At 48.3% G+C, this 25131-nt stretch overlaps 12 protein-coding genes across 12 annotated transcripts; 8 read left to right on the forward strand and 4 right to left on the reverse strand.

The window, feature by feature from the left end:
* Positions 1 to 60: 60 nt before the first annotated feature.
* Positions 61 to 1428, forward strand: N7508_009474 (uncharacterized protein; the record flags this gene model as incomplete). Its single annotated transcript, XM_058467537.1, has 1 exon — positions 61 to 1428. The coding sequence occupies one exon, from the start codon at positions 61 to 63 to the stop codon at positions 1426 to 1428; it is 1368 nt and encodes a 455-aa protein (XP_058315383.1).
* Positions 1429 to 1797: 369 nt separating this feature from the next.
* Positions 1798 to 2920, forward strand: N7508_009475 (bZIP transcription factor; the record flags this gene model as incomplete). Its single annotated transcript, XM_058467538.1, has 2 exons — positions 1798 to 1821; positions 1880 to 2920. The coding sequence occupies 2 exons, from the start codon at positions 1798 to 1800 to the stop codon at positions 2918 to 2920; spliced, it is 1065 nt and encodes a 354-aa protein (XP_058315384.1).
* Positions 2921 to 5127: 2207 nt separating this feature from the next.
* On the forward strand, positions 5128 to 7832 carry N7508_009476 (beta-glucosidase; the record flags this gene model as incomplete). The annotated part of the gene is made up of 3 exons (XM_058467539.1): positions 5128 to 5187; positions 5249 to 5486; positions 5539 to 7832. 3 exons carry the CDS (start codon positions 5128 to 5130, stop codon positions 7830 to 7832), a joined length of 2592 nt encoding a protein of 863 aa, XP_058315385.1.
* Positions 7833 to 8201: 369 nt separating this feature from the next.
* On the reverse strand, positions 8202 to 8703 carry N7508_009477 (uncharacterized protein; the record flags this gene model as incomplete). Its single annotated transcript, XM_058467540.1, has 2 exons — positions 8202 to 8480; positions 8542 to 8703. 2 exons carry the CDS (start codon positions 8701 to 8703, stop codon positions 8202 to 8204), a joined length of 441 nt encoding a protein of 146 aa, XP_058315386.1.
* A 640-nt stretch (positions 8704 to 9343) lies between these two features.
* Positions 9344 to 9880, forward strand: N7508_009478 (uncharacterized protein; the record flags this gene model as incomplete). Its single annotated transcript, XM_058467541.1, has 2 exons — positions 9344 to 9526; positions 9608 to 9880. 2 exons carry the CDS (start codon positions 9344 to 9346, stop codon positions 9878 to 9880), a joined length of 456 nt encoding a protein of 151 aa, XP_058315387.1.
* A 539-nt stretch (positions 9881 to 10419) lies between these two features.
* Positions 10420 to 11305, forward strand: N7508_009479 (peroxiredoxin-like family protein; the record flags this gene model as incomplete). Its single annotated transcript, XM_058467542.1, has 2 exons — positions 10420 to 10686; positions 10829 to 11305. 2 exons carry the CDS (start codon positions 10420 to 10422, stop codon positions 11303 to 11305), a joined length of 744 nt encoding a protein of 247 aa, XP_058315388.1.
* A 453-nt stretch (positions 11306 to 11758) lies between these two features.
* N7508_009480 (NADP-dependent oxidoreductase) lies at positions 11759 to 12802 on the forward strand (the record flags this gene model as incomplete). Its single annotated transcript, XM_058467543.1, has 1 exon — positions 11759 to 12802. One exon carries the CDS (start codon positions 11759 to 11761, stop codon positions 12800 to 12802), a length of 1044 nt encoding a protein of 347 aa, XP_058315389.1.
* A 167-nt stretch (positions 12803 to 12969) lies between these two features.
* On the reverse strand, positions 12970 to 18070 carry N7508_009481 (uncharacterized protein; the record flags this gene model as incomplete). The annotated part of the gene is made up of 15 exons (XM_058467544.1): positions 12970 to 13201; positions 13258 to 13632; positions 13696 to 13779; positions 13835 to 14521; positions 14579 to 14629; positions 14680 to 14751; positions 14852 to 14924; positions 14984 to 15319; positions 15373 to 15535; positions 15590 to 16311; positions 16358 to 16591; positions 16654 to 16933; positions 16985 to 17211; positions 17270 to 17814; positions 17868 to 18070. 15 exons carry the CDS (start codon positions 18068 to 18070, stop codon positions 12970 to 12972), a joined length of 4284 nt encoding a protein of 1427 aa, XP_058315390.1.
* Positions 18071 to 18590: 520 nt separating this feature from the next.
* On the reverse strand, positions 18591 to 19427 carry N7508_009482 (uncharacterized protein; the record flags this gene model as incomplete). The annotated part of the gene is made up of 1 exon (XM_058467545.1): positions 18591 to 19427. The coding sequence occupies one exon, from the start codon at positions 19425 to 19427 to the stop codon at positions 18591 to 18593; it is 837 nt and encodes a 278-aa protein (XP_058315391.1).
* Positions 19428 to 20235: 808 nt separating this feature from the next.
* On the forward strand, positions 20236 to 20707 carry N7508_009483 (uncharacterized protein; the record flags this gene model as incomplete). The annotated part of the gene is made up of 2 exons (XM_058467546.1): positions 20236 to 20300; positions 20362 to 20707. 2 exons carry the CDS (start codon positions 20236 to 20238, stop codon positions 20705 to 20707), a joined length of 411 nt encoding a protein of 136 aa, XP_058315392.1.
* A 308-nt stretch (positions 20708 to 21015) lies between these two features.
* Positions 21016 to 22311, reverse strand: N7508_009484 (sialidase family protein; the record flags this gene model as incomplete). Its single annotated transcript, XM_058467547.1, has 4 exons — positions 21016 to 21447; positions 21504 to 21552; positions 21604 to 21720; positions 21776 to 22311. The coding sequence occupies 4 exons, from the start codon at positions 22309 to 22311 to the stop codon at positions 21016 to 21018; spliced, it is 1134 nt and encodes a 377-aa protein (XP_058315393.1).
* A 1323-nt stretch (positions 22312 to 23634) lies between these two features.
* On the forward strand, positions 23635 to 24501 carry N7508_009485 (uncharacterized protein; the record flags this gene model as incomplete). Its single annotated transcript, XM_058467548.1, has 1 exon — positions 23635 to 24501. The coding sequence occupies one exon, from the start codon at positions 23635 to 23637 to the stop codon at positions 24499 to 24501; it is 867 nt and encodes a 288-aa protein (XP_058315394.1).
* Positions 24502 to 25131: the final 630 nt, after the last annotated feature.

The raw sequence follows: 25131 nt of genomic DNA on the forward strand, positions 1-25131 counted from the left end.
AATTCAACACTCGTCATCTTACCAATCTTTCCTTGAATACCAGCTTTGAGAAAAGCGAAAATGTCTGAATCTATTATAGAGCACTTCATCCAAGACTACCAGTCTGGCTTTTCATTTTACCTCAAACTTGCTTCCTACGCCGAGACAAGATGCCGCAAAGCCCTTGAAGAAAGTGGTATCCCAGCAGTCATCACCTCGCGGGCCAAAAACCCCGAAAGATTATTGGTGAAGCTTCGCCAGAGAAACACCGAGAAAAACTACCAATCCACGGACGAAATCTCCCATGATCTCGCAGACCTTATCGGCGTACGATTGGCCCTCTATTTCCCTGACCAGGAAAAACAAATCGAGGGTATCATGCACAGAGCGTTCCACATCAAGGACCTGAAGCGACACGACAAGACCCTGGTTGCCGTCGAGAACAAAGCCTTCCAAACTGACGCTCTTCAGACGTCCATTGTGCAAACAGAGGGTCCGTATACAGCACGGTTCCACGGATACAGAGCGACGCATTTCCGCGTCAAAGTCCGTAGCGAGGAATTCGGCGAGTCTCCCGATCCCCGCTTTGAGCAGACCATGATCGAAGTCCAGGTTGCCTCGTTGCTCATGCACGCCTGGTCTGAGGTCAACCACGACCTGGCATACAAGACATTGAACGGCCAGCTATCCAAGGACGAGCTCCGCATGCTAGATGGTATCAACGGCCTCGTGCTTACGGGCGAAGTCCTCCTCGGTCAACTCAAAGCCTCCGTGGAAGCTCGCATCGCAACCCAGAAACGACATTTCTCGAATCACTTCGAACTGGGCTCTTTCATACAGCAGTATGCGCCTTATCAACCCCTTCGGCCCGGTAGTACATACCGCATGGGTTCGCTCTCCGACCTGCTATATGTGACGCGCCATCTGGGTATCGACAATCCCGAGGCTCTCGGGGAGCGCTTGGAATGTTGGTCGGCAAAGTCTGCGAACCTGAAGAAGTACCCCGTGGTTCAATCCATCTTGGACTTCATCTTTGCTGAGTATGATAGGCGTACTCCGCCAACTATGGAGCGTCCATTCCTTCAGGCTGAATTGAATGACAACTTTCAGTCGGGATCCCCAACGCCGGAGCAAGGCCTGACAGTGTATCGTCATATCCTAGCGCATACCTTCGATGGAGACCTGCTGCTGCCCACTGGTGGTGACGGGAGCATGGTCTGTTTTCCTGAATCTTATCAGTGGCTTAGCGACGCTTATTTCCTCGTTGCCGACGTGCAGTTTGATTTTTCTTCTGACGAGCAGTTGAAAGAGTTCGAACAACGAACCAAGGAGCTATGGGATTGGCTTGCGACCAGTTCCAATGCGCGGGTTCGTGTTGCATTTGGAGTTGCACGGGCAAAGGCGGGGAACCAGGGTATTTGCTTGGACGAGGCTGTTCAGGTAGAGTAACTAGATGAGATTTTGTATCTGGCTAATCACGCTCGATAGGGCAGTTAGATAAATTTGACTTTGAAATGAATCTTGAACATTTGGTGACAGATTGTCAGATGCAGAAGTAATTGTTGCCAGGTTGGAATAGCTCAAGATAACTTCTGCGCTAGGCCCGATCACGTGACCCAGAAAGAAAACGTCAAAATCAGAAGGCGAGAGGCGTCATCCTTCCCAACTTGCAAGTTTTGAGGAAATGCTATACAAATACCTGCCATTATGACAGAACTGGCTTGATGAAATATACATGTGGCGAGTCTGACAATCCAGCTCTGCTCCACACCCCTCCGGAGGCCTGTGCACTAGAATAACCGACAAAAGCTTAACACGATGGAGGAAGCGCACGATCGAAAGGTTAGTATTCCGAACGTAGCTATCTAAATTGGATAGACAAGTCTAACTGTCAAAAAAGGATGTGGACCGCCTCGCGCGCGTAAGGGATAACCAGCGCAAGAGCCGAGCCCGAAAGCAGCAGTATGTGAAGGAGCTAGAGCAGCGTCTATCTGTCTGCGAATCTCGAGCCCAGCAAAGGGACATTGAGTTTCGGCTCGCTATGCAAAGGGTTGAAGCCGAGAACAGACATTTGAAAACTCTCCTGGGATCACTTGGTATCTCGAATGCTTCTGTGCAGCAATATCTGCAGGTGGTTGAGCAAAGAGAAAGTAATACCCAAAAGATTGCTATTCCTGCTGTTCAGCGACCCGAGGGATTCTATTCACCGGCACCTTCCGATGGTTCGGACCGCAGGCTGTCTGTGGCGATGCCTCGTGTCTATGAGAACCAGGAGAAGACGGAACCAACTGAAGAGCAGTTGTCTGCCCGGGGTAGTGTCTGTGGACCGCCATCAAGCAATGGTTCGTGCTTACCACAGACTGGGAGTAGTTCTTGTGGACCACCTTCCAGCAATGCCTGTACTCCGACTGGCACAAACAATACCTGTGGACCAACAACGTTCAGTAATGCCGGTGGTCCGACAGCCAACAATAACGCCTGTGGGCCAGCTCTCGGCAATGCTTGTGGACCATCTTCTAGCAGTTCCGGCGCTCCAACCGGCAGCAGCAGCAGCAGCAGCAGCAGCAGTTATCGACCAAACTCTAGCAGCAATGCATTTGAATCAACCACGAGCAACAGTGGCTGTGGGCCAGAAGCAGCAGAAGAAGCAAAGTCTACCGAAACACCCAGTCAAGAGCCAAAAGTAGAAGATCCCGATTTATGCGGATGCAGTCCCAATGGCCAAGCAATGGAGGCAGCGTCAGAAGAAGACCTTCTGAACTCAACCGTCTGTGGCATCGCTGATGACATGATCAACCGATACAACACGAAAGGATTGGACGTGGAAGAGATCCGGCGCAGAATCTGGTCCGGATTCCGGGCGAGCACGAATGGCACTGGCTGCAGAGTCCAGAATTCCGTTCTGTTCCAAGTGCTAGATGAGATCAGCCACGACATATGATCTCGGCTTTTGTCAAGCGCAAATTACTACTGTCGGCATCTGTGATGAAGATTCAAGACACATGATCAGCCCATAATTAATACTAGTAAAAAAAGGCCGCCAAGGTACTACGACAGCACTGAGTACTACCGCGCCCCGAGAGCGCCATTCCAAGCCTGAAGCATTGCTGAGCCTGGACCAACGCCACGCCGCAAGGACCCAGATTGAGGCCACGGCCCGATGCACCCGTGGGCGGCTTGTTAGTGAGATGCATGTCGTCTTACAAATGCGGGATCAAAACGTCCATGTCATTACATCTCTCTCGGCACGACCCCGCACCAAAATTGCAGGTTAATCAAAGATGCCGAAGCTTTACGGGATGAAGATCGACTATGGCTACGGGATCTATGATGCAAAGGACTACATATTTTCCTGTTTATACAATCTCAGAACATATAATGTGAACAGTACCGAATATCAAATCCCAATAATAAAATAGTGAGAGAAAAAAAAAAGTAAACCCGCACGAACCCCGGATTGCCGACTCCAAACCCCGGAAAAAGTCTTCCAAACACCCCCAAATCCCACCTTTCACCGACGATTAGCCGGAAAACAGGCAAATCTGACTGCTCCGCCTTCAGGCAGGGATCAGCATTCTACCCATAAAGTTCTCCATATTTCGGGCAGTGAAGTTCCGGTGAGAAAACATCGTTGACCGGTTTTCGATTTTCAATCTCCAATTTTCATTCCCCAGACCAATCCCTGCACTGCTGCACTCCGCGAGATTGAGTGCAACTTTAATGCGGCTGTTTCGCCTACTCTCCGACTACATCCAAAATAACTTCTGATTGTAATACTTTGCCGGGCCGATTATTTCGAGGGGCTAGAGCTTATAGCCGTGGCTTTTGGCGTACGTGTATACATGTACCGTTGGGGGTATAATAAATAGTGTAAAGTGGAGGCTAGCATCGATCGCTAAGACCTGGTTACATCGTACATGTACCCCGTAACATAGTGGCACGGTAATTCAAATTAATTCAAGAAGCCGTGGATCCGGGGTCTGCGATGACTGCATAGTATAGCGTGGGGGAAAAGAATCCAGACGGAGGAGAGACCGAACTCAAGCAGGAAAAATGATGTACGGTCCAGAGACATGCATCATGCTGTATACCTCCTGGTTCGATGAACGTGCCAAGTCGGCCAAGACTTGATCAGCCTGTGGGCGGTTGGTGCCGTTGCGATGGGGATTGCCAACTCAGTCAAGCCATTTAATGGATGTGTGTGTAGTAGATTGAAGTTGACTCCTCGGATCTCAAATTAATCGCGCACTGAAATCTGGAGTGCAGAGACTGGGGTCCGCCCCCGCACTCCCCGGGTCTTTATCCACGGTTGAGATTTGCTTGACTGATGGCTTCCGTGGTTGACAACCACCACAAATAACTATACTTGATGTTCATAGTCAACAGAGCGATTGCCATAGACTTTTATATAGTACATAATAAATTATAGATTTAAACACAGTATAAAATAGCCAGAAAATGAGTGTTTCTCCGCATTGACGTAGGAGTTTCCCAATCGGGAAGTATCAGCGGAGATCACAGCCATGCTCAAGCCTCCCGGATAGTCTCTGCCGTGAGATCGGGATCTTGGCTATGTAGTCGTAAGAGAGGTTAGTGTAATAATTGCTACGAGTCAAATCATAGAATATCAATGCCGATATTCCGCGAGAGAAGATAGGGGAACCAATCAAGGCGCAGTTCCTGAGCTGTCAGACCTCAGAGAAGGGACGGAGAATTAGCGGAGAAGACGACCCGGAGGTCCTATGAGCCGAAGTTTAGGCGGCAGTTCCATCGCAGCAAGGTACACATGCACATAACGAGAGAGGCTGGTACTAGGGATGTGTTACCACATAGGCATCCAAAGGGGTTGATTGTGCTCCCTTTCCTCCCTCTTTTGAGTACCAGCCACTTTTGTCCCTTTTCCCCTTTCAAGGATACAGTAAACGGTTCAGAAAACAGGGCCAATAAGTGGCGCAAGCGACCAGTATAGTGCATACTATAGTGCATGCCTCGCGCAGTCTCAGTGTCGATCCCTTGTTTACTCCACATTATAACTTTTTTGGAGCTTTGATTGACCCCTGTTCTTGGTGAATGACATTTAAATCGGAGCTTCCCCCGCCATTGGAGTGCTCATCGGTTCTCCCTTCATCATACCCTTCACTTACCACAATGAAGTTCGGGTGGTTAGAGGTAGCCGCCTTGGCTTCGGCCTCAGTGGTCAGTGCCAATGTAAGTGGCGTTTAATTTTCCAAGTACCATTTGGAAGTCAATGTTCATTGTTTCGCGTTAGGATTTGTCTTATTCTCCCCCATACTACCCTTCACCATGGATGACCGGCCAAGGTGAATGGTCTGAGGCCTATAAACGCGCCGTCGAATTTGTATCCAACCTCACACTCGCCGAAAAGGTCAACTTGACAACCGGTGCTGGCTGGGAGCAAGAGCGATGCGTCGGTGAAACTGGTGGTATTCCCCGACTGGGAATGTGGGGAATGTGTTTGCAGGATTCGCCTCTGGGTGTGCGCGACAGTATGATCTCCTTTGCCTTTTCTTGGTAGTGCATCCCCTAATCAAACAATAGGTGATTACAATTCCGGTTTCCCCTCCGGTGTCAATGTCGCCGCCACCTGGGACAAGCGCCTTGCTTACCAGCGCGGTACAGCCATGGGCGAGGAGCACCGTGACAAGGGTGTGGACGTACAATTGGGCCCCGTCGCCGGCCCAATTGGCAAATACCCCGACGGAGGTCGTAACTGGGAGGGGTTCTCCCCCGACCCCGTCCTCACTGGTGTGATGATGGCCGAGACCATCAAGGGTATGCAAGATGCTGGTGTCATTGCTTGCGCCAAGCATTTCATTGGAAACGAGCAGGAGCACTTCCGTCAGTCTGGCGAGGCTCAGGGCTACGGGTACAACATTACCCAGAGTGTTAGCTCTAACATTGACGACAAGACTATGCACGAACTCTACTTGTGGCCCTTTGTTGATGCCATCCGTGCTGGTGTTGGCTCTGTTATGTGCTCCTACAACCAGATCAACAACAGTTACGGCTGTGCTAACAGTTACACGCTGAACAAGCTGCTTAAGGGCGAGCTTGGCTTCCAGGGCTTCATTATGAGTGACTGGGGTGCGCACCACAGTGGTGTCGGGTCTGCGCTTGCTGGTTTGGATATGTCCATGCCCGGTGATGTTTACCTTGGTAGTCCTTACTCCTACTGGGGTACTAACCTGACCATCTCCGTTCTGAACGGCACTATCCCTGAATGGCGTGTCGATGATATGGCTGTCCGTATCATGGCTGCGTACTACAAGGTCGGCCGTGACCGCTACCGAACTCCTCCCAACTTCAGCTCCTGGACCCGCGATGAGTATGGGTTCGAGCACTTCATGGTCAGCGAGAGCTACATCAAGCTCAACGAGCGTGTCAACGTCCAGCGTGATCACGCCCAGGTCATCCGCAAGATTGGATCCGATAGTACTGTTTTGCTCAAGAATAAGGGCGGTGCTTTGCCCCTGACTCACAATGAGAGGTTCATCGGTATTCTGGGGGAAGATGCTGGCTCTAACGCCTACGGTGCCAATGGCTGCAGTGACCGTGGCTGTGATAATGGAACCCTTGCGATGGGCTGGGGTAGTGGAACTGCCAACTTCCCTTACCTGATCACCCCCGAGCAGGCTATCCAGAACGAAGTGCTCGACTATGGTAACGGCCAGACCAACGTTTTTGCCGTGACTGATAACTGGGCCCTTACTGAGATAGCTGCCGTTGCTTCTCAGGCTTCTGTTGCGCTCGTTTTCGTCAACGCTGACTCTGGTGAGGGCTACATCAACGTCGATGGCAATGAGGGTGACCGTAAGAACCTCACCGTGTGGAAGAACGGCGAAGAGGTCATCAAGACCGCCACCGAGAATTGCAACAACACCATCGTTGTCATCCACAGCACTGGCGCTGTTCTCATCAGCGATTGGTATGACAATGACAACATCACCGCCATTCTCTGGGCTGGTCTGCCCGGCCAGGAGTCTGGTCGCAGTCTGGTCGATGTTCTCTACGGCCGCATCAACCCCGGAGGTAAGACCCCCTTCACCTGGGGCAAGACTCGCAAGGACTACGGCCCTGAGATCCTCACCGTTCCCAACAACGGCGACGGTGCTCCCCAGGACAACTTTGATGACGGTGTCTTCATTGATTACCGCCATTTTGACAAGGACAACACCGAGCCGATCTATGAGTTCGGCTACGGTCTGAGCTACACCAGCTTCGAGTTCTCCGACCTGAAGGTCACCCTATTGACCCCCACCAAGTACACTCCTACCACCGGCAAGACTGAAAAGGCTCCCGTCCTTGGCGAGCCCGAGAAGGCCTCTGACAACCTCTACCCCGAGGGTCTCCAGCGCGTCACCCAGTACCTCTACCCCTGGTTGAACTCCACCGATCTCCGCGCCTCTTCCGGCGACCCCGACTACGGCATGGCCTCCAAGGACTACCTGCCCGAGGGTGCCACCGACGGTTCCCCCCAGGACCTCCTCCCCTCTAGCGGCCAGGACGGCGGTAACCCTGGTCTCTTCGAGGATCTCTTCCAGATAACCGCCACAATCACAAACACCGGCTCCGTCACTGGTGACGAGGTTCCCCAGCTCTACGTCTCCCTCGGCGGCGAGGGCAACCCCGCCAAGGTTCTGCGCCAGTTCGACCGTGTCACCGTCGCCGCTGGCCAGGTCGTCCAGTGGACCACCACTCTCAACCGTCGTGACCTGTCTAACTGGGACGTCGTTTCGCAGAACTGGGTTATCTCTCCTGCTCAGAAGACCGTGCATGTTGGTAACTCGTCTCGCAAGTTGCCTCTTTCGGCTGCGCTGCCTTCCGTGCAGTAATTTCGTTCATTTTCTTCTTCAACCCCATTTTGGAACGCGAACAGGAGGACATGCTGCATTACTCCCTTTCTTTCAGGTCACATAGCCGTTGCTTTTCTTTTCTTTTTGCTGCACATAGTTCAGAACCATGCCTCCTGTGATCCAGGTCATTAATGAACCCACAGTTTAACCAAAGTCTCTACAATCTTTAATCCAACGTAACTTATTCCTGGAAATAACAAAAATAGTAGATTCCAGCTATGACTTCGTTTCCGATTTAGAAGGTTTAACACCGGGAACATACAACCTCGTCTCCGACTTTTCACCCCCAAAATCAAGAATCAACATACCACCAAATCCCCCATCCACAACCCTCTCACAGATTGCAGATTACAAACTCAACTGACAAGACCGCCCATGATCTCTCTTGCCACAAACATCCCCATTTCCATAATCCCCATCCAAATCAACAAAAACACTCTTATACTCCAGATAACTCCCAGCCAAACGCCCAATACTAGCACACGCATCCCCAAGCCCAACCTTCAAATCACCCTTCAGACCAGTCTGGCTTGGACTAAATGTTTTTGCACCGGCTGTATCGCAGGGTATCCCCAGTGGGTCGATGTTATCCCATGTGCCGGAGGAATTGGGGCGACAGATTCTGATCTGGGGAGAATTAGTACTTTGGATATTGGGAAGGGATGGAATCGGATGAAGGATTTCATACCCATGGCTCGTTCCCATTGTAATGGCTATCACGAGCGGAAGTGAAATGTACGACGAACTTGCCGGTTGCCGGATCGAAGGCGTGTTGGTCGGTGTTGCAGTCGAACAGGGCGTTTGCCGTGAGGGCGAAGAGTGCTGGGAGAAGGGGCTTTGGGATTTGCATTTTTTCGAGAATGATAGAAAAGCTGTGAGTGACGAGAGGTGATTCAGGGCTTTGTTTCTTTAGGTTTCTTTGCGTGGAATGCTGAGGACTTTGTTCGAGGATATAGGCCTATTTATGTCTTTGCTATCACTCATTGATCATTATGCCTAGTTCAAGATCGATATACAATCCATTTTTGAAAGTTCTATCGAGTAATGATCTGAGATCTTACGTTTGAAGCGCCATATACAACTCAATCGAGTAAGAGCTGAGATGCAAGTTGGGGCCGAATAGTGGAGTTTCAAGCTTGGCTTTCTGCGATGCAACAACATGTGTAGATCATTCCCCCTGGTAGATGTAAAACTCCTATAATTTTCATCATTAGGCCACCACTTCGATGACTCGAAACAAACGGCCCCATAGAGGCGTGCAGCATCCTCACGGAGAGATGTGTATTTGGGGCTGTCCCTGGGTTTTTCCTGATGTGATGGTGAAAATCGCGGCGATCTTTCTTTCTATAGCTACAGGAGGAATATAAATATGTAGTTGCGTTGCGCGGTTTAAATTCGATATCATCTACGCTTACAAGGGATCGACTCTACCAAGTCATAATCAACCATTCAATTCGGATTTCCTCCCTACGTCCCTCTTCCATACCAAAATGCTTCTGTCTTCCAGCAAGAGAGTCACCATGATGGGAGCGCTGGCTCTATCTCTTGGAATTGGAGCCAATGCTCTCTGGGACTGTCGTACCGACCAGCATGTCTTCCCTCTAGACAGCGACAAGTTCCTCGTGCACTTTACTTCGTGGAGGGATAGTCACTACAATGACGCTCAATCTTGGGTATGCTACTTTGTTCCTGGCCGTTGCTATATTTTATAAAGCTGGTATCAGAAGCAAACTTACCAACAAAATACCAATCAGATCCGCATCTGCCTTCCAAACGACGACGGCACCTGGTCTAATGTTGACCCTCTTGGATTGAATTGTGCGCCAAAGGGGGACACATTTTCGCCGGGACAAACCGACTTGGATGCTGATATTCGTGTTGTTGGTGGTTCTGGATGCTCTGGTGGTGAGGGTGGAGGGCTGGATGGTGCGTCGATCAATTACAAAGATCAGAGTATCAATCTGCAATATGGTGGTGATGCTTGTGGGCCGAGGAACCATGGGATTACTTGTCAATTGACGAAGTAAGAATTGAAATGCTGGAGGGTTGCCGATCTTAGGTCAAAATTGCTGTATACTGGTAGGGCGAATGATTACGAGTGCAATAGCCACAGGTACATCTCAGTCTAAACGAAGGTGTCAATTCGAAGTTGTTTCAGAAATCTCAAAGAGCAGTTTTACCCAGGAGCTAGACAATGGAGACCAGATAAAACATAACATGTATTTAGTGATGGAAACAAAAGTAGGCATCCGTGGATGTGTCAATAAACATTGGACGCCTAAGATGGGGCCCTAGTTACTGCTGTGACAGGCTCTTTAGGGGGTGCGGCTAAAGCAATGTTTGGACTAGACATGGTATTCCACCTGTTTGTTAATATTCGCTGCGTGAATATGAGGCACCGATACCTCTTAGCTATAAGCTCAGAAATACGACTGTTATTGGTTCAGTATGGAAATCCGAGCTCGTGACGCTGACATCATAGGCCATGTCTCACAGGGATCGTCACAACCTTGCGTGATTTCTCACTTCTATCTCCCCATAACGATTGTTGGAACTCAACAACGTGATGGCGACCGAAGGAAATACCGGGGCTACTCTGGAGACAAGTGCAGCTCCAAATAATAACACTAGTGGCGATATCAACCTATCAGCAGTGGCCGACCAAGTGAAACCCGCAACCGACGAGCTGCCATCGTTGGATATCCAACGCAAGGTTGAGAACCACACGGTGCTTGATCGCACTGGCAAAGCGCATCCATTCAAAAGCATTTATAGCGGATTCGACTCTGCTCGCCGTGTGTTAGTTATCTTTGTTCGGCACTTCTTCTGCGGGGTAAGTTTCTCTGATATCCCATTGATTTACTCAGTTACCTGGTCATTCTACCCTGCCCAAGGACACTGGAAGAATACCGCAAAGCAGAGCGCTTAGCTTAGGTACGACTTATTAACATAATTCGTCATGAAAGAGCTGCCAGGAATTCCTCCGCGCCCTGTCGGAGGTTATAAAGCCTGAATCACTGTCGCAGTTGTCAATCAACACATCCATCTCCATTATCGGCTGCGGTGACCCAGGCTTGATCGACACTTATGCCACGGAAACGGGGTGTCCATTCCCTATATTCTCCGATCCGACACGAAAACTATTTGACGATCTGGGTTTGGTCACTTCTATGGCTCTCGGACCGCGTCCAGAGTATATCCGCAAGAATATGGTGCAGATTGTCGCTGAGTCGATGATGCAGGGCATGAAACATGTTTTAAATGGACTTGCGATGAAGGGGGGTGATCCTAGGCAGATTGGTGGGGAGTTTCTCTTTGACGCAAAAGATGAAGGGGAAGAGAAGCAGGTAACATGGTGTCACCGGATGAAGACCACGCGTGACCATACTGAAATATCAGAACTCGCGCGAATTCTTGATCTGGATGCAGACCTTCAGCCCCAAAAGGGCTAGAAGCCCGTCGCTGTCGAGAACTGCCAGAAAGGTTTCTCAGAAAGAGCTGAGCTTGAACAAAAATCTATACCCACGAACCAACTGGTCAATATCAAATCAATCCACACCAATGGCATTTCAATCCTTGTTTCATTGCGCATTTAGTTGTTAGTACATTCGGCACAGCTCCGGAACGGCGTGAAGAAAGGGATATACCTGATCCTTACGACTTCCATCTAATCGACTAGTGGGTAATGCCAAGTTAGTACTAGTGAGGCCCTCAAACCGAATGGCATCATCCCATCGCTCTATAAAACCCGATGTCGTGATCAATGCGGCTATAACCGCCAGACTCTTGAGTCTCCACCAAGCAGATAGCCTATCAACCAGCCCAACCTCCAACTATAAAGTCAACTCCCTCCCATTTTCATACCTACAAATCAGCCCCCAAAAAAGCCCCCCAAGTCCACCAAAATGCAAGCCATCCACATAAATTCAGCACCAACAGGAGAAATCCCCTACTCCCCAACAAACCCAGCCCCATCAACCGCCCTAACAATCGACAAAACCCCAATTCCAAAACCAATATCTCCAACCGACCTCCTAATCAAAATAAAAGCAACGACCATAATAAGAGACATGCTCACCTGGCCTGAATATTATCATCGCGAATATACAATCCCCGGCCACGATTTCTCGGGCACAGTGGCAGCCGTTTTCGAAGGTGACAGCGGTACACCGCACAATTTCAAAATCGGAGACGAAGTCTTCGGCATGGCAAATGCAAATCGCGGTTCCACATGGGCTGAATACGCCATCGTGTCTTTGGATGAAGTTGCGCATAAGCCCCGCGCATTGGGGTGGGAGGGGGCCGCTGCTTTGCCGCTTAGTGCGCAGACTGCTTATGAGGCGCTCTTTGAGCATGCGGGGATTGCCTCGCCAGTGCATGCATCGGGGGACGGTGATGCGAAGCAAACAGATGCTTCTTCTAAGCGTGTGTTGATTACCGGTGCTTCCGGTGGAGTGGGAATCTATCTGGTACAGCTTGCTGCTAGTGCCGGTGTGCATGTCGTTGCGGCTAGTAGCTCCAATGTGCGGAATGGGGAGTTTTTGCATAAGCTGGGAGCTGATGAGGTTGTTGAATATGGGGATATCGAGAGGGAGAATGGTGTGTTTGATGTGATCATTGATTGCGTGGGTGGCGAGGTGCTTTCGAAGTGCTGGGGCTTTATTAAAGAGGATGGTGTTTTGATTTCGGTTGATTCTGCGAGCTTTGACTTTGTTGCCGAGCATAAAAGGCGTGGATTATCTGTTGGGAAGGAGATTGTGAAGGCGTTGTTCTTTATTGTTGAGGGGAGCAGGGAGGTTTTGAGTGCTTTGTCTGCTTTGGCTGATTCTGGTGATTTGCGCTCTTTCGTTGCTGCTGCTTTTCCCATTGAGTCAGTGCGGGAGGCTTATGATTTTGCCAATGGGAGGTTTTATGGTCGGGGGAAAGTGGTGCTTACTATTGGAATTTGAAGAACTTATCAAGGTTCTGAATGCAAGGGCTTCCCGGGAAAGAGGTATTATGACCCAAGGAGGAAAGGATACTGTACTTATGCCTTGTAACTGCCTGGAGACATGTTTTTGCCACGAAGGGAGCATGCGTGGCCTGAAATTCTTCTAGAGACTATATACACGTTCGTCTATTCCTTGGAGCTTTTGTGAAAGCTGTCAAACAAAGCCTTGAACGCCGAACCTTCCCTCGACAAAAGAGCCCGTGGGCTGTCAAACTCCACAACCTGACCTTTTTCTATGAGAGCAACCTTATCAAAATCCAAAATTGTATGCAACTTGTGCGCAATAGCAATCAGAGTCTGGTCTTTGAAGCGATCTCGAATGACGGTTTGCATCAGTGCGTCTGTTTCCGAATCCACACTAGTATATGAATTAGTAAATATGTACAACAGCTCTGTTGTGATGCATTGACATACCTGCTAGTCGCCTCATCCATAATGACAATACTGCTCGACTTGCACAGTGCACGTGCAAGACAGAACAGTTGTTGCTGTCCATGTGAAAGAAGGTCATCGGACATGTCGATATCCAAGCCACCCTTGGAATCAATGTAGGACCATAGATTGACCGCCTTAATGGAATCAATGATCGTTTCGTCACCCACATTGGACTCGGGGTTAGCGTTTAGCCGAACGCTGCCGTGGAGGAAGAATGGCTGCTGCGGGATGACGTTGATTCTGGATCGCACGTGCCCTCGTGAAACCTTTGAGATGTCTATACCATCAATATGAATGGTACCTTTGCTGAGCTCAAGTAGTCGCAGAATTGCGGAGACCATAGAGGATTTTCCACTAGATCAGAAATCAGTATTATTACTTGATGATTCGAAGTCGTGAGTTTCAAGGTGTACAAACCTTCCAGTTCTACCACACAGAGCAACCTTTTCACCAGGAAGGATGTGAAGACTGATGTTCTTGAGTACTGGTTCCGACAATGTGCTGACAAGGTATTAGTATAACGGAGAAAAGCCAACGGATATATAGAATCACTGACTCATAGGAAGCCGAAACATCAGAAAGCTGAACACTACCTTGTCGGGGCCAATCTTCAGGAAGAGCCTCTGATTCAGCGTCCAAATCCTCAGTCGTGGCATGCTGCACATATGCCCGAATTCTTGAAACAGCCCCAATGGAGGTTTCCAGTCCAATCCAGTGCGTCACAAGTGTCTGCAGAGTACCACTAAAATTAACGATGTTAAAGAGTGCAATTCCTAACAGATTCATGGACGGGCTTCCTCTCATAGAAATTGCGATGGAAATGACAGCAACGGCAATAAATGCCACAACAAGGTCTAAGACAAGACCCATCCAGCGCTGAATGCAATAGAGCATGTAGACAGGGCGCTGTGAGGCATCCAAGGCAATCAGATTGCGGCGCTGGTACTCCTTACTCCAGCCATAGGCCCGAATACTAGAGAGTCCACCCAGGACCTCCAAGAATTGGGAGAAGAGGGGGGCTTTCGATTCAATTCCCAACAATCGCAGTTGGCGTGAGGTTTTGACGTAAAACTTAGCAACGTAGTAGACTACTAGGATGCAAGCTGGGACTAGCGCTGCTGTGACATAGGATGATCCGGCGAAGACGAGGAATCCTTCAATGATACAACTGAGTGCGGAATTGACAGTGAGCTCTAGGGTTTCCGGGAGCTCTTCGTCGATTAGTTCGAGGTCTTGACTGAATCTACATTCAGTTTGCATTAGTAGGGTGATAAACATCTTGGAACGAAATTATTCTGACCTGTTTGTGGTGTTTCCAATATCCGTCGAAGTCAAAAATGACGTCGTTGCTCTGGACGAGTTGTCAATAAAGAAGACAAGGCATAGTGAATGCAATCTTACCCCATTGTCGTACGAAGAAGAATCTCATGGAATCGGCGAGCTGTCTTTGGCTGAATGATCATGGCGAGAATCCTATACGAAGTTAAACATGCCAACATAATGCACAGATTGATTACTCTACCATGTGCCAAGAAAAGTAGTAAAAAGCGAGAAAAAGCCGAGTGCAGCATACACACTCAGCCAATACCAAACATGTGCATTTGGGTGTTGCTCGTTCGCACGAGTCCACCACTGCAGCCAAATCTCTATGATGCAAGTTAGTGACGCGCAAAGCCCATTGAAATAGATAACTTGAAGAACTGACGTGGAATGCTGAGACCGAGCACGAATAGCAGGCAGGTTAGAAGAAACACAGACAGAAGCGGCCAGCCTATGTTTTCGAAATAGTATCGATAGACAGTTAAATCACCCGTTCTTCGACTCGAGTCCTCCTCGTCCCCGTCATCCAAATTCAATCCTTGAAGAGTTTCGTCATCAAGCACAATATCCGGGGCTCGGGATGTGCCGGCTGTGGGAGTGGCACTGGAGAGGGTACTGATATAGCCGTCGGCTCTGACGAGCTCGCTGTACGACCCGTGTTCGAAAAGTCTTCCGTTCTCATCGAGTGCAATTATACGGTCCGCATAGGTGAGGTGGTGTGCTATGGTAGCATTAGATCAACGTGTTTCACGCATAAATCGAAAATTACCCTACCTGAGTTGGTCGCCATAATAACTGTTTGATGGGAGCGTTTGATGAAACCACGTTGAGAAAAAACACTCTCTAGAATGATCTTCTCCGTTTGATGATCTAGACCTGTTAAGACATCATCCAAAATAAGAACAGGCGCTTTCGAAAATAGCGCCCGTGCAAGTGCCTATAAAAGGTGTGTTATTCGACGCTGATAGAAAAATAAGGATGGGAAAAATACCACACGCATTTGTTGCCCGCCACTCAGTCGAGACCCACGGACTCCGACTTTAGTCTGATCACCCAATGGAAGCTGTTGAAGGTCGATCTGCAAAGCGCACGACTGAATAACCTGGTCATACCAAGCTCGGTCCCATGGCGATGACCCAACAATGTTTTCCTGGAGAGTTCCGAATGTAATCCACGGCGACTGGTTGCAATATGCAGCATTTATGAAGCTGGTCGAAATTGAGCCGGAGCATTCTGGGATTTCTCCCATGATGGTCTTCAAGAAGGTGGACTTTCCACATCCGACTGGTCCAACAATCATGGTTATTTTTGATGCCTGAATGTCAATATTCAAGTCTTTCAACACGGGCTCATCGTCAATTGACCAGGCTGCAGACACATTTCGGATGACGGCACAAGGTTCCTTGCTCTGATTCTGAGGGGAATCAACTTCAATCAGAGGTGGAACATTGTGTTGATTCGATCCGTGCTTCAAACGATAGTCGGTCCTTTCCGTTTCCATTAAATGCTTTTGAATTCGTTGGAAACAATTGACAACTGCCATTACGTCCTCTGAGCCATCAACAATGGAGATCATTGGTTGATCCAGCAACGCGAAAAGCGTAAGTGCAGAAAATGCTACACCGTTGGTAAGAGTGGCTGTATCTTTAGCCTTGGCAAGCAGTACATAGGCACCAAAGCCAAATACGGGAGCCAAGGTAGTAGAAGCATAGCCTGAAGGGTTAGCACGTAAATATATGTAGGAGAAGCTACGACATACCAAGTGTGAGCCTTATGACTCCGTATACTCGGTAACTGAAGGAAGCTTCAATTTCTGCAGCTCGAAGATCTCGGAGACTTCTGGAGATGGTCTCTGTAAGGCCTGTCATCTTGATGTTTTTCATTACCCCGAGGACCTTCGAGGTGACTACCACGCGCTCTTCGACGGCTTCGAGCCATGTTCCCTGCGCATTACCAGAGACAACAGCCAAAGGAATTCCAGCAACAAGACAAACTATTAGAAGCCCAGTTAGTCATGTAATCCAAGAAGTGAGTGATGCATGCATATTCACTTACTGACAACTACTACCGTAGACGCAATCGTCGCGATGTTCAACAGCCTTGCCAGTAGCCACAAAGCCAATGCAACCTCTGTGATGTTGGAGTATGTCTCATGCATATCTATTAAGCCAAAGCCAATGCGCTCAATGTCAGTGCTCATCAAGGTGATAGCTGCCGCATCTGAAATAGTAGAGGTGCTCATGCGCAGTGTTTTGTTGAAGATCATTGTTACCAAACTTCCCCGGATCATGGTGATAACACGGAAAGTTTTGTGCTCATAGGCAGCATATGATATCTAGATAATCTCATTAGTGAAAGACCTGTCTATGATCGGGAGATTGCATACTGCGATGCCAATGTATACAATAGCATAGGCGCCAATAAGCCCATAAGCGTAGTTGGATGAGTTGACATGCTCCGGTTCCGTCATAAAATCAAGAACGCGCTCCACGAGAAAAGGCTGGGCGAAGCAAAATCCCGTATAGGCAAGCCGGGGAAGAACGCCTTCTAAGAACGCCCATTTGTAGTGAAACACGAAGGTCCACAGAAGTGCGTTTGATTGGTACTTGTCAGCTGGACGACATTGTCAATGCTTCAATCCTTGAGCTATTTGATGAGATCCGAATCTCACCTTTGTCCCATTTCTCAAAGAGAGATTGCGAATTTGAGGCATTTTTGAGATCATCATCTAGACACGGTAAGCTTTCCACTGTCAGAGTGGTCCTTGAACCTCGCCAAAGGACATCCCTCAGCCACCAGAATAGTGCCCGATTAAGAACGCCACTGGTTGATTCGATCGGGCTGTTTTCATATGCCTTCTTGAGCAACTGCCTCTTTTCTGTCACCTCAAAAACCAAAATAATTACTTTGATCACCCAGCTGACAGCAAACAAACTAGTCACGGTTTGCTTTGACATGAAGTACAGGGTCCGGAGACGTGCGAGGTCGAACAGCAAGGTGAAGCCGAGGAAGACATTGAGAATTGTTGATGGCCGAATCGAGCGAAGATGCTCGAGATGAGACAAGAAAAGCAGAAGTAGAGAAGTGACTAGGGTCGCGAGTGTTGTTAATATGGTCGCTCTCGTTTTGGGAGTCTCCAGTTGAAAGAAGATGATAAGTAGCGCCACGTGGCTCGCGGTGTAGAGCAGCCAAGACAGCTGCGCAGGGGTTGTCAGTCTGTAGAATGTGGAGTGAGGCTGCATGGGTCACTCGCCTCCTTCGCCGCGTACAGCAATGAACGGTTGACCTTCTCAGATGCGCGACGGAGCTTCCCGACGCGAAAGGATGCAGCCAAACAAACAAGACCAAGTGGTACAAGAGTGAGAATGGCCTCCTCGAACAGGAGGGTGAAATCGAAGCCATGAAGACAAGACGGAGCTACCGTAGGGCCAAAGACATCCTCTACGGCAGCTGAGCAGGGATGGTCCAACATCGTAAAATCAGAAAGATGAAGCCTTGAAAGCCATGGAGCTAAGGTCGAGGCTTAAGTGAACGGGAAAGGGTCCAGGAGGCGGGAGATCGCTGGTGCCTAAACACGGGCCGAGACCCTTGACTCACAATGACTCGACCGAACTCATCCCAATGTTACATAGCTGACACCATTTTATTGAACTTGAAGGAAGTTATACCCAAAGCTTAGTGGTAACGATATCATGTTTATGCAGCAATTGAGTCATCTGGTGAATTTCTTCTGCAATGGGACGCCTTAGGATGCCTTAAACCTTATTTCTCTATGGGGTATACAGGGCGAATATTGACCTGATCAATGGACTGAGCTTAATTGAAGTAATGGTTTATATGATTCAGTTAATATTAGTCTATATGTGAATTAAGTTTTGCTATGAGCAAGGAAAATATCATGATGCATGCACATCGGATGCGACAGGGTAAGTCATAGATACTGACACCTCGTCAACATCCTCACTATACGTTGTACCTGTTGATGCAATGCGTCACGGCCAATTCATCATGTGCTTCCACTCAGCAGGAAGGATGCTGTTGATACCTCGTACCTCTCGCTCGGGGATCCCACGAAGCCACCATACATCATCAAATTGCTTGACCAGCGCAAAAAGATAAGCCATAATAACCAGTGCACGCGGCCTTTTCTCGGCAACGAAGCTGATGAAAGGCCGAGGAACGACCGGAGGGAAGCCAATGAACATGCGTCGGAGTACATGATCGGGCTCCCCTCTCTGTACAGCAATGTAGAATCTTTCCAAATAATCAACACCCTCTTCATAAACAGTCACTGCTGCACTGTCCATGCAGTCATCCTCTTGGCGATAACTGAGTAGGAACTGAAATGGCTTCATTGGTCCATTGTAAGCCCGCTGGGTGCGATCGGCAGTTTTCCAGATTGCAGGCTGAGCCTGAAGCAAGGGGCACAAGGCTGAATTTTCTGTGATTAGCTGATTATAGACAGTCTTTAACACTAGTCGAATACCATGTGACAAAGATAACCACATGACTGGTGCTTCATACGGTGCTGTTGAAGGCTCCGACCGGAGAAAAAGTGTGTAGAGCGAAAGAAGCACGGTATTTATGCAGACTGCTTCAGTGACGTTATTGTCTAGATTGGCTGTCACAGGGCGGTGTTGGCGAATAACCGAGTCAATATATCCATGGTAAACGGGGCGCAGCGAACTAGCTTCCTGTGGTAATAAAGTTGCTCGATGGGCTGCGCTCAACGCTAACAAAGTGTGCAGAAGTGGCTCATACTCAAATGCCAGTTGTGGCACCGACACACCCCACATTTCGCGAACAGAGTCCACTTGAGCGGAACTCATGGTGTTGCATGTTTCTGTAACCCATTGATGAATAAGGCGCATCTCAAGGATGCGCATCGACCCCAGCTCTGGGGATGGCAAGCTGGGCTTTGGATTGGACTGAGCGTCACGTCTTGAGATTGCCTTTGAAGTAGGCCTTTTGGGATTATATATGCGGGGTGATAATGCCGGCCATTCACATGCCACCGAATGACGTCCACAATGGCCGCAAGCTGGGCGTTGTTCATCGCACTAATGATCATGAGCTTGGATCTGATCAGACCCCAAGGGGGTAATGCTTACCTTGACTTTCCGCGCTTTGCACCGGAGACAGCCAGTCGTTGATTTTCGGTGGGTCAGACGAGGTGGCATTTCGATCTTGTCTGAAAATGCAAGCCAAGTCTCAGCAAAAGCTTCGATATCGGCAAAGAAGCAAAGTGAAGCAAGTACCAAAGAGTGTTTTCGCCCCCACGAGGCTCGGTTTCGGGCTCGGGTTGTTGTATCCTTTCGGGTAAAGCGTGGAATTGAGGATTTTTTTTTTGGGTTTTATTGGACGTGGAGGTATGCCTATCTCCACTATCGGGGCTGTTCATGATTTATTTCCCTGCTAAGCTTACTCTTAGAAGAACATAAGCTTGCTGACCGCTGATCTAGAATTATTTTTATATTGTCTTCCAATAATAAAGATATGGTACTGCCTAGCCTTGAAGTTATAAATAACCATACAATTCCCGCCCAAAAAATTGTGTTTTCAGCAACAATCACATCCACATATTACCTCAAGACCAACAGTATATCTTTCCAAGAAAAACCAACCAAACATACAACGATGGGTCTTATTAAGACAGGCCTCGCTCTTGCTGGAACCTATGGCCTCATCAAAGCAGCATCAAAGTGTGTTTCCTTAGGAGAGGAACATTGAAAGTTAGAGGTTTACTAACACCATATTCAACAGAGCCGCCAACGACCACGAAGACAAGAAGTTGAAGCGCAATAACCAGGCACAACAGTATAATGGCCACAATTACCAAATGAATGATGGTCTTGCTATGAACAGTCCAGGCTATCACCAGGGTCATGGATATGGAGTTGCCAGAGATCTGCCATTCGACGGAAACTCGCAGCATTTGAACCAAGCACCCCAATCTCGTGGCTATGAATTGCAACATAACCATGGACGAGTTATCAGCGCTTCTCCGCCTTCTTATTATCAAGGGAACCATCATGATGTGCAGCGAAATGGAGGCTCAGGACCGGCTCAGTATTCTCAGCAGTACTATCCATCCGACTCGAAGCGATAATAGAATAGTTTGGTTGTGATCTATGGGCTGTTGCGTTGAAGCTTTGGGCGTTTTGGTCAACATTGGACTTGACAGATTTTAGAAGGCTGAGACGATTTTTTTTACGTATTTAGTATATACCAAGAGCAAGCATAATTTGAGTTCATTTTATCAACTTCGCATGATAGGACCTAGAGGTCGATCAAGAATCCAAGCTTAATATATACATGCACCAAGCCTTTTTTCTCCAATCATGTCACTCGTGTCAATCGGCGACAAACAGAAACGTGCGTCACAGTCGCACTAGGCCTTGGGCTTTTGTGAAGAATTTACAATAGCTTCTTCAGATCGATAATGCTCTCCGAGACGCGGTTAGCAGTGCCTGACAAGACTCCTGCGGAATGAATCATCAGGTAGCGCCCGCCATCTTCTTCAAGGACACGCAAAGCACGAGTGTAGCCGTGCTCTTCAGGTGTCGCGATCTCAGTCCACTCGCCTTCGCCAAGAGCTTGGTTAATAAAGATGGAACTCTGGGTACCGGAGCTGGCAATGAGGGTGCCGTTCTTGCCGCCATATTTAGTCCAAACGATGTATGGTGAGGATGTCGGCTTAGTGCCGCTGGAGACAACGAGACGCTGGCCCTCGATGGAGAGGAAGTCTTCGGGGTTGGAGGAGATCTTGTAGTACAAAGGGAAGGAATAGCTTGAAGTACCGAAGAAGGAGCCGTATTCATAGATGTAAAAGTATTTGCCGTTAGGGAGCTACGTTAGTCAGTTTTATTTCAGATAAAAGCTGGAAGCGATAGAAATGGGCGTACCTTGGTCACGACTGGCATTCCCGGTCGGTCAGTGTAGGTTGATTCCGCACTAACGTTCTGTCAGTAATGAATATAAAAAGATATGAGCATATCCTCTTACACGTCGTCAACAACAGGACCCCAATTCTTCAGATCAGACGAGGTCTGGTGTACCATCTTCTGCCCATAGGTTGCGTTGTCTCGCTGATCGGAGTAATAACAGATCAACTTGCCCTTGCTATAAATTAGTCAGTTCAATATTCACAGCTCAACCAAAGCATCGCTTAACTCACTGAGCAAGAAGGAAAGGCTCCCAGACAGGGGTCAGTCCATTCACCGGTTCGGCCTCTCCCCCGGCCGCAATATGGCTAACAAACTTCCATGTCACGCCATCATCATTGGATGCATACAAATCAATGTTGGTGGATGAGAGATCTGTCGGGATACTACTACCCGCTAGCAGCAGAGTACCCTTCTTAAAAGATCCGATCTTCTCGGGCAGGTAGTAAAGGAACGGTTGGTAACGCAGTCCAAATCCATTCGCAGTATCCTGGACTTTAGAGATCTCCTTCCAGGTTTTTCCATGATCTTTGGAGCGATAAATGGGAAAGTAGACCAGAGGCGGCTCTGGTGAGTAGTTTTCCCATGTTGCAAGGATATCACCATTGGGAAGTTGCTCATTGCGAGGGTAGAGTGTGCGTGGGATGTTGTAGTCGGAGGGTGGTGTAAAGATATTTACATTTGTGATTGGGGAAATTGAGCTCTTAGAGCGTGGAAGACTGACGGCTGTGGCAACAGCAGCCAATGCAAGGATCTGGGGGAACTTCATCGTTGGCCAATTGTACTTCGAGAGTTAATTGGTATAACATATCGTAGTGGTACCTTATTGCTTCTTTTATAGTCTGGTAGTGTTGGAATCGCATCTTAATATATTTTCATGCACTAAGTCATACTCCGGGGTTATCCCGCCGGGATTGTCCTCATTTTGGACTAAGTTGAGGCTATTTGCCCAAGCCAAGTCCTATGAGGAATTTCCATCAATCGCGCATGCCGTAGTATATCCGGGGAAAAGACCAAACTTTTGAACAAACTTACCAAGAATCACGTGTAAAATACCCCTCTCGATTAAAACGAGTCAATTACCTTGGCGAATTGTGAGTTGTGAATTGCCTATTTTACAATGTTGGAGTGGGCTGTGGACAAGGCGCAAGGTTGATGAAGATAGTTCCCATCTCGGAACATTTGATTTTTGACATGCCCAAAGGCAAAACTTTCAAACTTTCAAACTTTCAACCAAAAATTCAGTTTCCAAATGTCTGATAGGAAACGAAAAACGCGGAATAAGCAATAACATTTTACATTCTTGGTTGAGATCCAGCGAGTCAGGGCAATCCACAAACAGGATTCAAAATCAAAACATCACGAACAAAGCTGATTCAAATGCTTGATTTTTAGTTGTATAAAGTGCAATGTTTTGCGAAGTAGAGCCCTGCGGGCAGTTTGGCCCCCATCCCCACAGCCAAATTTAGCGTGGCGCCCAGGGAAATAAACGACGAAGCCAATCAGACGCAACCAAGAATGCTGCGGCCTGTCAGCACACAGCCTTCCAACCTTCCATTGTCGCTATGATCGGCCTATAAGCAACGTGATTAGGGTGAATGGTCACAAAGAAGCGGGAAGCTTCGTGGCTAAGCCCTGTGGAATATCAAAGTCAAAGATTGCGGCCTAAAATGTCGCGATATCCAAACTTATATAGTTCTGCTTTGCTTCTCGAATTTCTATCTCATTCTCACTCACAGTCACTCTCGGGATTGCTATTTGCCCCTACGCCCGAGACATCAAGATTGAAACAGTTTGCCTCAAATATCAAGCACCCCTCGGTTTCAAGATGGGATCGACGCATTTTGCAAACCAACCAGTTGAGCCAAGGCAGCAGTCCACAATGAAATGGCAACAATCGAAAACAAATCTCATCAACCGCTCGTCAAGCGTATGGTATGACTCAAAAGACCGTTGTCATCAATCGACAATGGAAATTTGGCATAAATCAGCGGACAAGTGGTACTATTCGAAGGATCGGTGTCAACAATCAGTCAAAGGGATACTATGCCGGTCGGCGACGCGATGGAATGAATCTACAGATCGACTCCACATGGCTGCTCGCATCCAAAGTTCAGAGAAACAAGAGCCATCACCACCCCGATCACAACCAAATTCGCTGCAGTCTCCTCAAACCCCAATGTCAAGATACTACTCCCAATCAATCAAATCCTCGACATCAGAAAACCATGTTTCAAGCCCCGAAATTAAGTCGCCCTTGACGGTTCAAAAGTCCTCCAATGAATCTACCATTGGAGAGCAAACATTATTAGCAGAAGCCCATATTGCCGGATTATTGGAAGCATCAGGGCGTGTCAAATGTGTTGTAGAACAGACGGAACAGTTGCGAAACGAAAAGATGGACGCGCTGGGCGAGATTGAAGGCGAATGGATCAATTCTACCATTGCCGACGCCGAATCTGCCGCCGACGATCTCTTATCATTCATAAATCCACTTTGGAACCAAAGCAACAAAACTGGCGGTCTCACCCCAAAAGAGCGCAAGAGCTGGAAGCGACGCGACTGTCAAACTGCCACCAAGAAAGAAACCCGCATGACCCTCGGCTACGAAAGACTCGTGACCGTCTTTGGCCATCTCAAAACGATACCACCAACATCGGAGCTCGCTGCCACTGAGAGAGGACAGGAGGCGGCACTTGCAGCATCCGGATCTCCCCCTGTTTTGGCAGTGGCTGCCGAGTTATCTTGTCAGACAACGGTGGTCTCCACCATCGAGCTTCCTTGCCCAACCAAAATTTTAGAACTTCAAACCGAAAGAGCTATACCAAAGATCATTGTGACCCAGTATGAAGACGACGCGATTGATGTCACAAGCCCGGATCGCGAAGATGCCCCCAACTTTCCTCCAAGCTACGAAATTGGCCAGGTGAAGAAGGATGACGAATTATTCTTCTCCTGAGATATGAATTACGAACTTATGCTTATGATCTTATGTTGCGCTGTGACCCCGATACCACTTTTGGATTAGTTAGATCATCATCCAATGACCGATTTCATTCCAAAGCACGCTGTGTTCCTAGATTGTCGTTATTCCCCCGCGGTCCTTTGGTGATCGTTGGCGAGACGCTAGGCAAAATATTCAGATAAAGCGAACCTATTCACCAGGAAGTTACCTCATCAATGCTACTTGTAACTATATAGCTAGCCCCCATCAAGGCGCAAATAAGACGATCCTTTGGGGACTAGAGAACCTTTCGGTCGGTACGGAGCACATGCGGCGTTTGGTTTTGTTTATTCCGATGATGACAAATGCACGTTTAGTCACTCTGCGTAGAGTCAGTAGAATATATTGGCGGAGAGAGTATACTGAAAATGAAAATTCTCAGAAGAGAAACTGATTTCCGCGAGAGTGCACATATATAAAGACAAAGCCCCCAATATTTAGTGTGTGATAGACCGAAACGGCCAAGGCTGGACCCAAACTGCCGGATTCGTTCTAGAACTTTTGTTACGCCCTTCCGTTCTCACCACGCCTTAACTTGGCCAGATATCCAAACTTTCGTGCCTTCCAGGATCAAAGTCCCACTTA

Source organism: Penicillium antarcticum (genome assembly GCF_028974205.1).
Source record: "Penicillium antarcticum strain IBT 31339 chromosome Unknown utg000009l_segment0_segment0, whole genome shotgun sequence".
Classification (NCBI taxonomy): domain Eukaryota; kingdom Fungi; phylum Ascomycota; class Eurotiomycetes; order Eurotiales; family Aspergillaceae; genus Penicillium; species Penicillium antarcticum.